Source organism: Ambystoma mexicanum, chromosome 4q (assembly GCF_040938575.1).
Source record: "Ambystoma mexicanum isolate Mex_15411 chromosome 4q, UKY_AmexF1_1, whole genome shotgun sequence".
Taxonomy (NCBI): domain Eukaryota; kingdom Metazoa; phylum Chordata; class Amphibia; order Caudata; family Ambystomatidae; genus Ambystoma; species Ambystoma mexicanum.
Window position 1 is genome coordinate 1,170,725,369 of NC_090928.1, and position 13,502 is coordinate 1,170,738,870.

The 13,502-nt window shown below is 42.2% G+C and overlaps 1 protein-coding gene across 3 annotated transcripts in view; it reads right to left on the bottom strand.

Annotated features, from left to right (window-relative positions):
• DAAM2 (dishevelled associated activator of morphogenesis 2) overlaps nucleotides 1–13,502 on the bottom strand; it is an 858,328-nt gene that overhangs the window by 449,372 nt on the left and 395,454 nt on the right. For all 3 annotated transcript variants that reach the window (XM_069608749.1, XM_069608748.1, XM_069608750.1), the window contains one exon: nucleotides 3,866–3,940. In XM_069608749.1, coding sequence (XP_069464850.1) covers nucleotides 3,866–3,940 — 75 coding nt within the window. The remainder of the gene's footprint in view (nucleotides 1–3,865; nucleotides 3,941–13,502) is intronic.

Genomic DNA, 13,502 nt, shown 5'->3' on the forward strand with positions numbered 1-13,502 from the left:
CTGGCAGCCTCGGCAAGGAGGCCACGGAGGATAAATGAAAGGCAGACATGTGGCTTAAAGAAGAGCCGACTATAACCAAACTTCTATGGCATTGATTCATTAGTTCCTGTTTTCCCCTCACTAGCCAATCAGGAAGTTTGGTTTGTGGGCACTAACCCCCAATAGAGGCCTGAACGCAATGCTGCTCTTTGGTGCTTTACAGGGCCATGGTACTTCTGTAAATGTTTACCTCGTGAACTTTTCTCGCTGTCTAGCCTGTATATCGTCGCTAGCCGTTTTGCTGCTTTCTTTTTTATTTACACTTTAACAAAAAGTCTCAAAACTAGACTGGCCTTGTGCTAATGTTGGCCTCAGTAGTGGCAGGTCGGCTCTATTTGGTAACCATCTAAAGTTGGTGTTAGGTTAGGGGTATATTTCTGCCGGAGGAGAACGGCCTAAGTCTGCCCTATTTTGTGTCCATTTTGTGTCTCACTTCGCCTGATTTTCCACTATTCCCAAGGGGTTGGATGAGGCACGGACCGGGGGCGCAGAGCACGGATGCCCAAATGTGGCACAGACTTTAGGTCCGGTGCTTCTCTTCCCGTTCTGGCAAGGAGAGGAAGAGGGGGAGGAAATGTGTGCCAGACCCCGTCACCTGATCTGGGTGACATTCTATTGTATATTTAATTAATTCTGATGGGCAACATTGAATGTTAGCCGTGGCTGAGCGCCCCTGCCACGGGCATGAAATGTCAGTCCTTTTTCTATAGTAAAAACTTGTGGCATCTCGTGACTCACCGGGGGCTGCGAAGAAGACAGAAGAGGGTGGGGGCGGGGGAGCGGGCATTGTCACGAATGAAATAGGAAGTAAGCCGTTCTCTTGAAATTAAATACATGTGAAAATAGTCAGACTATTTTGCTTGCCCCAAATACAACATGGCCCCACAGAGCTACATTTCCGCCACCCTATTTCATTTGGAGGGGGAATCTTTCTCTCAATTCTGATGCTTTTTTTCTGTTGTTTTTATTCCTGTAATGCTCGCACATGACCCCACCCCCACTCTCCAACGTTTGCCATCCTTAGTTGTGCACATTTGCAGATCACGGTGTGTTTCTCTCTCTCTCTCTCTCTCTCTGTTTCTCTCTCTCTCTCACTCACTAAGGGCCTAGTTCATAGACGCGTTTTATAATGGTAAAACCACATTGGAAAACGTTCTGTGAATTAGGCCCTAAATTGGTTCTGTCAGGAAATATGTAGTACAAAAAACTTTTCTGCCTTCTGCAACACCATGTATCATACTTAAGCCTTATCTGTGCGCCCTTGCATTATAAATAAGGCTCCCGGTTTTATGTTATTTTTTTTGCACCAATTCCGTCTGTTTTCCTTCATATTTATTTTTTTGGTCATTTATCTGTATTATACACATTTAGATTTTCTATGGAAAAATATAAGTTGTAATTAGCCTTTGTCCTCATTTATTTACATTAAAAAAACACATTAGCTCTTGGATGCCTATAATGGGAATTTCATAGATCTGTGTCGTTACACCGACCCCGCCCGTCCCACTAGCCATCCCAGCTTCTCTGTTACCCCTTCACCCTTTCTTGTAACCCTCTGGGTGCATCCAGTACGTACAGCCGGCCATTGCTCCGCAGTTAGGTATGGGAATTGTAAATCCCATACACACATACATAAATACTGCACATCCTCCAAATAATCCTTGTTGTCCCTATGACTGCCACAAATGACTTACAGTGTAACAGTTGTATGGAAGTGTGTCAGTGTACCAAACCAAAATGTACATTTTATCCCGGTTCTATCTTTGCACCCAGCAATAGGTGTCTATTGGGTTACGTGCACGAGGCGCTGATAAAAGATGGTTCTAAACCGGAGGAAGCTCAAGGTGTCTTTACCTGGTGAAGAACATAAAGAATTGGAAAGATTGTGCAACAAGGGCAGAATGGGTGCCTCCCTTAATGGTGGCCTGCAAGTCAAGTGGAGAAATCTGTGTATGCGAGGACCTTAGACAACTCGTGTAGTGGCTTGTGTGGCTTGTGTACTGTAGTTTCAAGATAACACCTTGATAACGGGTTCATTTCTGAAGGATCATCAACTAAGGGAAGCAGGGATGCTATTTAAGGGTCACCAAAGATACAGTTTGCTACCACTTCCAATCCCCTTGGTAGTCCAGGCTCTGCCTTTGAGACCCCTGGATCAGGAAGGACAGGGCCAGTGACAAACAAAAAGTAAGAGTGCTTACTTTCAGTAGTTCCCCGCCTGATCCCTCACCGATCACCTGAGAAGCTTTGTAACGGATGCTGAAGAGCTAGAGAAGGAAGAAGGGGTGGGAACCCCTTTTTCCGATCTTCGTGCATCAGCAGGACTTTTTGTACGCAGATCTCGCAGTAAATAAAAAATAATAGAGAAATGTAGTAGAGGCAAGGGTGCCATTGAAGCTGGAAGCCAAATCCAGTGACAAAGGCTTCTATACAGGTAAGTGCAGGGATGAGGTCGTTTTTTTTTTAGCAGCAGATGACAAGCTGTACCTTATGTACGGTGAAGGTGGGCGACGAGTAGATCCAGTTCCTATAAAACATTTCTTGTTATCGTTAAGAGTATTCAGATAATGCACTAAAGGACAATGGACTCAATTATCTAGTTGAGGAATGGAAATGGAATTAAATAAGTGTGGCGTGAAACATAAAGTAACCTCAATACACAATCCAGAGGCTACCAGTGCCATACAGCATGTGACTGGAGTTCTGGACAAGAAACACTTGTGTACAGGCGCATTATAAATGACCTATATCATATCATAATGGATCCCACGTTTGCAGCAAGACAATCCGGAGTGGAGCGTTCCCCCAGCTTCATCCACACTCAATAAACACCTTAATAAAAATAATTGTGAGGAAGTAATGCTGGAAAGGGGGGGGCGCTATCAGATTCCACTCACATAGCACTGCAGGATAAATTCGTTCTCCAGTCTTATTCAGGAAGAAACCGAACACATGGGTCTGTCCCACCTGGTTTCAAATGGCAAGGTCTGCTACATATGATGACCCAAAACATAGGCTCAGAGTCCCATGAAGCCGAAACGAAATACATGTCCTAGTACTCTTGAATACACCCATCTTTAAGTGAATTAGGACTCTTATTCATTGTAGCCCACTTTTAGCCCCGGTTTCCCTTCTTTTTTCTCCACATTCTGGCTACCCCGGGTGGGAGCAATATACAACGTTTTTTTCTGACAACCTATCAGTGCAGTAAGATCACTGCAGTGGTGACCGGCATCATGCAAGCTACATACAATAACATAGCAGAAATCAGAATCACAGCAATATCATGCATCATATCCCTTTTTCGGGAGGTGAACTGGGACAAAGTATCTACTTCGGCAAAAGCACCTGACCTCCATGATCACAGTTCAGGATTTTTTTATGGAATCTGCTTTGCACCTGGAAAAGTACTTTTGAGACAATGTACGGCAAATGGTGCCTTGAAAGCAAAAGTTGTCAAGAAATTGATCGAGCCTACCAGTTGCACAGTACACCAAGTCACCAAACTGGCCCACAAAACCGCCCTTTGTTTCCCTGTTGGGCAAGACCTTCGGGTATTTCTCTATCACCTGGTAGGTTGCGCTAAGTGGTATGAAGTCACTTGGTGCCTGGATCCAACTGCATATCGATGGAAACAGGGGTCAAATCCAAACCACAGTCACACTCCCTACAGTGGTAACATCTCTGGCCCCTTACAGCGAGCCTTGCGGGTAAAATCAACCTACACTTATATCAGTACGATAAAAAGGGAGATATCTGGCCGCGTCTCTTGCGATTGCCACCTCTACGGTGGACTGGGGTTCATAGTGTGCTGCAGAGTACTCACCGCAGCCATGGAGTTGATGCGGTCGATGTAATAGTCCGGCCAGCTGGTGGCAAGCCTGTTCGGGTCTTCTTGTTCCTAAAATTAAAAAAAGAAAAAGCTGTGTTTAATGCACTATGCTCAGTTAAAATTTGAAATGGCAGCGATGCATTGGCGACTGGGGCCCAGGGACACCCAAGAGCTATGTTTTTCCTGCTCTTTCGGGCATTGCTATGCAATTAAGGGTGGTTGTCCTTTGACAGTTTCTTGTTACTGATGGTGGGTGACGGACATTACCATTGATTCCAACCACTCAAGGCTTGGGTTCCATCTTATATCGCACTGTCGACCTTTTCATGTAAGTCTGTACTAAGCAAGTATTCTGTAACAGTGCCACAATGCCCCAGGGCCGGTCTGCGCTATATAAAATTAAACAAGTAAATAAAATAAATAAATATTTGCAAACAATGCATTTATGTTTTGTGGAAAATTACAGTATCTCTTTCCATAACATAACTTTTTCAAAAATTGTTAAATAATTGCAAGACATTATTTCCACATAATTTCACCAAGGAGAGATGCTGTTTGTATCTTTCGGCCCCTACAATTAGCCTTTCAAGACTGTGGAGCCATCGGCCATCCTTATTTGTGTGTGGGTTTCTTGACCCTGCAAATGCGCATGGCTTATGCATCAAGGACTCTGCTCTTGTTGGACCTCTGACCACAACTGCTTTAGGTAGCTGTGTTCCCCCTGGCAGAATGCCCAGACGCTGTTCAGTATGTGCACCGACTGTGAGAGCCATTTTTAGTATTTTCTGGAACCACTATAAAGGATCATGGCCTTTATTGACATACCTGAATCCTGTTCTAACTCTGCCGATCACACACATATGCTTTAGGAGTTGTTAACACTACAGCGTACTTTTATGTTATGTTTGACTGCATTGAAGTGTTCAACCAATGTGATTTAAGCTTTATTTATGTTTGTTTCACATTCAATTCACCATTACAGATTGTCTATGATTTTTTTGCATATTTTCTTGCAATTTTTACATTATATGAAGAAGAATTCTACAAAAATTGTCATAAAAAATTTAATAAAGAACGGTTACAGATTGAACCACAACCGAAAAGAAAACATGTGGATTGTAATATATGTGTGACACTTTGAGGGGAATACCAACACCTTTGGATTCCCTGTGTGTTGACCAGGTATTTCCAGGACTTTTTTTAAGGGTTCCTTGGAGGGGGATTTACTTTGGCCACGTCTTATTGAACTCAATACATACTGGACTAAGAGTATGTCATAAATGGATTAGTAGAAAGACTACACCCCACTGTTTCCTAGCTATACTCAGCCCTCATTCGTCTTTCCACGTAAGGGGGCTTCCGTTGTGTTGTCGGCCTTTATTGAGAGCCACCGAGGACAGGATGCAGATTGCTCGAGCAAAGCAATGCATTTGATTGGATCATTGTTCTCAAAAAGAGCACTCTATCAATCGCTTTGCTCAGGGGCACTCTTTTGCAACACTTAGATTCAACACCCAACTGCCCGCCTCTCCTTGAATCAATGCCTGTGCAGGTCATTCTTAGTCGGTTCCCTTTGCCCTTCGCACGAGTGTCAGTGCGTCTGTGTGAGTGTGTGTGTGGGCAGGGCCGGCGCTAGGCGTGTGCAGCATGTGCAGCTGCACTTGGCCCCGCGTTCATAGGGCCCCGCTCAGAGGGTGCCGTTGACTCCCTCTTCTTGCCGGCTGCAGCATGGGCCGTGTGCTCAGAGTCCCTCAGCTTGCTGCAGTCCACGCTGAGCGTGCGGGCGGCACACGCTGCAACATGCATGACAAAGGCGAAGCTTATCTTTTTCAAAAGCGGCTGTTATCCCTCGAGGTTTGGCTCCCTTTTGTTTCTTCTGGTGAGGCACCTTGCTGCCTGTCAACCTCCTGAGACAAATGCCCCCCCCCCCAGCGGCCCAATAGGCGCTGCTGGCCTCGTAAGCACTGCTGATCACTTACTTTCTTAAAGCAGAGCGTTTAAAGTGGGTGCGATTTACTAGTGATGGCCTATTTAAGAGACCATTCTCGGGGACAAAGCGTTCGTGACGTGTTCAGAACTGCAAAGGGGATTTTTTTTTATTTTGAAATCACATGCAAAGCAGCAGTTCGCTGCCTACAATCTGTGCCTTCCTACAGCACAATAAAACATATCGCACAAAACCGTTTTAGCTATTAACCTTGTTGCCACATGTTTATATTTAGCAAGCCAAAAAGCGTTTAAGTACAATGTAACATTTTCCTCACATTGTACATGATGCATGCAAATGGGCCATGAACATTTACCAAGGATGTGACAAGAGAGGATGTCATCCTGGAGACTGGAGGGGATATTTTCTCTGGTTCTGGCCCTTAACTGATTTTCAGGGCCCACGTCGATACATGAGGGTAGACAGCGTCCACCCACTTCTTTCAACGGATGGACGCAGCCCGTGTTGTGTGTTTTTGAGGCTAGCATTAAAAAAAAGTTTGCTTGCTCAAGTGTTCAGCTACTAGGATTTTACACCAGGTTTTCATGTTTCCAAAGCAGATGCTTGCCCACAAGAACACATAAAAGTCCCATTAAAGCGCACGTCTCATGTTTGGATTTTGTTTTCTTTGGAATATTTAATCATAAATTGTTGGGCTCCTTTTAAACTTTGCTAGTGTAGTTATTGGAAATTTTCCTCTCAGATTATATAAATATATTTTAAATTATACATTGTCTGAACACGATTTGTACATAACCTCAAAGACTAAATAAATCTGGCACAAGTTTAACAACTAAACAAGTGCCTACATGAAAGAAGCTAAGGAATAATTGTATTCTAAATAGATTAGAGACAGTTGCAAAACAAGAATGGCTTTATTTTATTTTATTTTATTCATATAAAATTAAGTGTGCGAGAAATGAAACTACACATTTTATCTCTCCTTTATGCACTAAGCACTTTATATACATTTTTTATAAAAGTGATCAAGTAGTTTCTCTGTTATATTTATTTATTCCTGAAAACACATGGAATATATGAAAAACTACGTAAATATGAATCGCACACAAAAGGTGATTTTGAAACTAGTGGTGAAATGAATATAAAACCTATTACAAAATGGGCGAATGCATTCACCAAAGGGAGCTATAGAACCTCATTTGGGTAGAAAGTGAAAATGGACAAACAAAACTTACAGAACCATAGAGTTTTGCATGTATCTGTATTTAAGGGCGTGGTGTAACAGTTGTCTACAAAAAGTGAATGCCATCATTAAGTGGAATTGGCACATTTTAGACTCTGGGGAGTGTCCGATCACCAGACCACTATGCGCGTTTAAGAGAGGTCCGAATATAAAAGATCTGGTTACTAGAAACGATATTTCGGTACAATTACCCCAGATGACCCTGACTGAGTCCTGGGGCATGCCAAAACCAACTGGACATACACCATGTGGCCATTGTAGTTGTTGTTCTAGCATCAAGCGCACAAAGGAAGTAGATTTGGGCCTAAAAAAACCTTGGCAGCAAAAACAGTTTACCGACTGTAACTCACAGATGGTAGTATATGTGATTTGGTGTCCTTGTCAAAAAATATACATTGGAATGACAGAAAGGAAAATAAGAAAAGGGATCACAGAACATAAAAGCTGCATTAGAAATAAGAACATAACAGCTCCCCTTGTGGGCCATTTTTTGGCCATGGATCATACACCGGAATCCCTAACATGGAGTGTCCTGTCACAAGTGGATCGAAAAGAAGACACAGCAATAAAAGATTATTTGATAAAGAACAAAGATTAATCTACCTTTGCAACTCTGTAGAGACAGGTTCAACGAACTTATCGATTGGAATAGATTGTGAAAGGAATCAGCCCCATTTCAAGGATGCATTCGAGTTTAGCAGTAAGTTTTCCTTGATATTTCCCTATATAAGTTACAATCCATGTGTAGAAGTCATACGAAATATAAGAGGTTATGTTCACCAATTAAGAGATTAGTGCATTTTTGCTTCACAAAGACAGCGAGTCTCAGCAGAACAAAGGTGTGTTAAGGATATATGCAATCAACACACCGTTGGTATAGGGTTCAGAGGACGGGTCATTCTGCTTCATTAACAATGCTGTAGGTAGAGTACAGTTGATATTGGACCCTATCCAAGATGGCCCCCACCAATACACGGACAATGAAGTTGTTTAGCATCATCAGTTTCTACACCCCGACTGCACGCTTCCGCATATACAACCTGACGCGATGTAACGTCAAACAGTTACGTGTTACTGATGCAGACGCGCGACTGAGAAGAGACCGAGATGAGTTCAGAAATGCGGCGATAAAAGCTAACATCGTAAGTACAGAAGCAACACACACGAGTGTTACTGTACGTTTGAATATACTGGATGCACTAAGATCTTGAGTCTGCCCAGGGCATTTTACTTTTTGTAAGAGCCAGCCTCTCTCCCAATTTTTGTTTTACCAGGCACAGCCAAGTACTTGCGAGGGAATAGCACGGCGGCAAAGAACCGACTCCGAACGCCCCGATATGGACATGGCTGCATGAGTATCCTACACTCGAGCCGCCAGTCAAACAAAGGGACCCTAACAAGAGGTCAGACTTTTTTAACATTAAATACAACCTGTTGACACAGTATAAACAACTTGTGTTGTTCACCTAGATAAGCTATTCAGCTCAAAGAACCGCTAGCAATTGACCTCGACGAGTCTGGGCCCACTTTTTGTCTCAAGATGTGCATATTTATATATTTTTTTACATAAAGAGTAGGGCTTTAGAGAGCCTGCATAGAAGCGAGATAGTGCAATATTTAAAGTTCAATGCACTTTTTACAGTTTGCCGCGAAAACAAGCAGAAAATAGGAGCTTGGCCTTCGCTGCTGCTGTTAACAACATTTTGACTCAAGCCCTAAAGTGTTACTGCATTCAAGAAAAAATATACCCTGTTATCTTCCAACAGTCACTGACTAGGTTTTTGCTACCTCACTTTTTTCCAGAGATCAGACCTTCCACACATGAAGCCTCTACCATTACCCCTGCTACTATTCATAAATTGGCAGTGAGCTAAGCCTTCAATTTGTTAATAGTTGAGAAGGTCAACAAATTACTATATTTAGTGTTTGTTCCTAAGATATCCAACTGATTCGTCTGGTTGTCTTTCTCCCCTTTGCTTAGGTTGGTACTCCACAATAAAAGAAGCCATCCTAAAAGAGCTACCCTCTCTCTTTTGCATCAAGTTGCACAGAATGTATACGTAATATCTCTAGTAATCGACATGCCAATTGTTGTTTACAAAATATCCCCTTGATGAATTTCTCGTTACCAACCCTTTTCAAGGATAATGGGAATGAAACATGTCGGGTTAATGTGTCTGTGAGAATGGTGCCACAGTTTCATTAAGGAATTAATAGCTGTTACGTACCAAGAACTATTGAAAGAATCTCAGTACTAACATAGGAGATTCCAGATTAGACATCAAACTTGTGGTTTTACCAAAGATGCTAATGATACATATCTTTTATGTCATGTGTTTTGTTCAGTGTACAATTGGATGTTTTGTTTTGTAATGTTGAAAGAAACCACAAAGCTAAACACTTTTTGCTTTTAGTGATTGTTTTTTTTTGTTTATTAATGGTGCAGGTTTCTAATTCACAAGTATATAGAACTTTTCAGGTCCTATCTTAGGACCCTCTTTTGTACCTGTTGTTTATTTTTTCCTATTTCAGTTTCTTTTTGTTCAGCATATTAGGATTTGATGTGGTTGAAATGTTGATTTTTATAAAAAATGTTTTATAATATATAAAAAAGAATTTTGTAATAAAACATAGAGATATATATATTTTTCCAATCAGAGTTGTGAGTGTCATTTGTTGCAATTGAGGATGTTAGTTCGTAAGGTTTCCAAACAGATCTGTTTGTATCCTTAAGGGTGAGTTTTTGAGAGGAGTTAGGACCCTTTTTGGAGACAATACGTGTTGCATCGGGCACCGTCCTAAGCCTCTGACTTTTAAAAAAAACCCAGTCCTCTGTAAGTTTTGTGGTGTAACAGTTGTTCATTTGTACGTGATCAAGCAGCGGAAGCGCTACAAAACGCGTTGTACCGTGGTTAATCTGTCTCATTGATGCCAAAATAAAACTGGATACTTGAATAAACTTGCCGTTATGTGATGGGCTGATTTCAACAAAATTGGAACTGGCATATGACTGCATCTTGGAGAGTGCCGTCCCTCTTTGGAAGAAGTGAAACTACTCCTTCTTAATTATGAAATATATATATATATATATATATATATATATATTCAGTTAAAAAATGTTGCTAAAAGGACGTTATGGTTACAAGCAAAATCAAAAAATAAAATGTAATTCGACAGTTATGGTAAGCTAAGCAACCATAACTCGCGCCACCTCCTTGCACTGCTAAGACTAACACCCAGGACATCAAAGTTGACATCACAAATATCATTGATATTCCCACCAATCTTTAGAAAACCATTTATATCCAAAATCCTTTTGCCAAATGTTGTGCAGATTCTTCAAATGACACCACATTTATATGCCGTTACAATATTTTGGGACCCCCCCTCTAATTTTGCCCCCTCTTGACAGAATCCCACAAAACTTTGTAAAACCATTCAGGATTAGGTCTAGAATAAAATTGCAAAATTGCATGCAGTTTCATTGAGTGGCGCAAAGCTCATAAGCCATCCAAAAACAGCTTTTCCCCAACCCTGTAATTCAGAAATAGGTACAGATGTCCTAACAGATGTCTTAGGACATCTGATGTGTCCACGAACACCACAGGACTGCCGTAGGACTTCTGGAGTGTTCGCGGACTTTCGGGGGTGAAACAACCCGTTTTTTGGTTCTTATAGCCATATCCAATCCAATCCTCACCCCCCCCACATCCTGAGAGATTGTTTGTTGAGTTTGGCAAGTGAAATGCTGTTTTTTTTTTATGTTTTCACCGCGCTGTTCACGGACCCCAAAAAAGTCAGTGAATACAAGATGGCGGGTGTTTCAGGAAAACAGACGCATTTCACATTTTTCCACCACCCAACCAGCAGCCGCGTCCCAATGTCCGCAGACCACACAAAAGTCAGTGAATTATTTGGCCAATCAGAGGCCAGTCTGCGGACAGTACAGCCAATCAGAGGCCAGTCCACGGACCGAACAGGGAAGTGAGTCCGCGGAACGGACATAGATATCACTAATTTTTTTGCCTTACGTTTTGGTCGTTAAAAAAAAAGTACTGGACGGATTTACACCAAATGAACAAAAGCAAGCTTTCAGGACCAAGCCGCCGCTTCTGCCGCAAATTTGGTGAAAATCCGTCCAGCAGTTTGGGCTGTAGGCGTGAGCAAAGTTTTTTCCCATTATGTCTATGGGAAAAAATAAATTTTGGGACCCCCCTATAACTTTGTCCCCCCCCTTGACCAAACCTCACCAAACTCAGAGTGGGCCATATACTTTTTTTGCAAAGTTTGGTGAGGATTCGTCCAGGGGGAGCAAAGTTATAAATGGCCCAAAAAGAGCTCTTCCTATGAGATGAGCAACTTATCCATAACTACATGGCCGCTACCGCAGGCCATGTAATATGTATATATATGTAGGAAAGTTCATTTGAGATATATATTTACTATGTTTTCGTTCATGCCTACACAGGTAGGGGTCATTATCTTGTGATGACACTTCCTGTGATGTCACTTCCTGTGATGTCATCAAATGCACATTAAGGGGCCCACACTTAATTTGCCGCACTTGGCCCCACAAATCCTAGGGCCAGCCCTGTGTGTGGGCATGGTTTGGGGGCAGGTTAGCAGGTTAATGAAAGCAAGTAAGAATTAATGTGTTTGTGTAAATGTTGGGGAATGGGTCAGGTGCATAAATGAATGTGATTGTTGGGAGGGAAGGATTCAGGTTCCCCATGATAAGAACAGCCAGTGATGGACCTGCAGAGGTGGTGGGGATGTGGAGCACACTAAACTGGTATGGCATTACCAGAAAAGCCAAATAGAGTATTTAACATGGGATACAGGCCTACTAGAATGAACACATGTTCTTACAGCAGCATGGCATTATTTACTGGCACTATGGCAAGGCCATCATGATTAATTTTCTTAAGTTGACCTATTGGTCTAAATTGGCATACCCAGTGTGGATATGTTTTCTTACAGTGGCATGAATACTAGCATTATGAGCTAAGCCAACATGACTGGTGTTCTTATGTGGGTATACTAGCCTACATAGCTGCCGCCGGTATGGACATGTTCTCTCACAGTGGAATGGCTTTTTTTTTACTGGCGAAAAGGCAAAGCCAATGTGAGTGCTCTTATGCTTGGTATCTTTTAGATTATTTCACAAATTACCCTACACAACCAATTGTAAACTGTGTGTCTTTTTACCAATGCTTTTACAGAAAGTATACTGTAAATTGTACTATTTTAACTCATCATTTAAAACAATTTCTCGGGCATATTTATGGGAAATGGTTACACCTCTCCAATTAAAGCGGGTTCTCTCGTATGAGCCACCAAGGTCTGCTTCCATCTACTGCAGTTTCTCCCTCGACGCTTACATGGTGTACAGGCTACAGAATTCCTCTTGGATCAGTAGCCTTTTCTAGTTGTTGCGGGTGTTGCCCACTACCACTCATCCCTGGCTGCCCAGCTGCATCCTTCGGGCACCATGGATGTGTGCATGACTAGTGGTAGACATATTGGTCCTTGCCAGTGTGGAGGTTGGTTTTCTGCAGACCCTCTGGTTGTTGTGGGTCATCTGGCATAGAATGGACAGAGCCTAGGGGCATGTATCTGAGGGTGATAAGAGAGATCTCCTAGGTGTGCATTCAGCGATCAATCAAATGCTGGTGGTGACTTAGGGACAGTGGCTGTGCTCTCCTTCGTGGGACGCTGCTTGCCATTAGCTGCACAGGTGGGGGTTATGGCATTGCATTATTAGTGGATTTAGGAGCAAAACCCAAGTGAGTCTTCTTATGTGGGACTACTGTCATTGGCACAGTCAGCATGGACATTTTGCTTTATGTGTCCTGGCATTATTAGTGTCATTAAGATCTAAGCCAAATGAGTGTTCTTACAGAGGGTTAATGGCCTACATGTGTACAGCCTGCACGCATGGCATTGAGGTTTTACTGGCACTGTGAGTAAAGCCATATTGAGTTTTCTTAAATGGGGATACTGGTATAATTGGCACAGCCGCCACAACCTGGACATGTTTTCTTGAGATAGCACAGCATTATTACTGTCATTATGAGCAAAGCCAATTCGAATGTTCGTATGTGATGATAGTGTCAGGGGTACAGCCATGATGGACATATTTTCTTGATCTGGCATGACATTATCCGTGGCATTAAGAGCACAGCTAAAACGAGTAAGGGCATAGCCAGCGTGGGGATGTTTTCTTGATGTGGCGTAGTGTTATTAGTGAAAAAAACACAACAATAACCCCATTCCACTCTACAGAACTTCCTGGCATATGATAACAAAATTCCAAAAGGTAAAATAATTCCTAGCAATAGTTTTTTCATTGCCATCATTCCATAATTGTTACATTTAATCAGACATCTTCTATATATATCTTAACTAATCACCATCTTGTCCTAGCCACTGTACGCTCA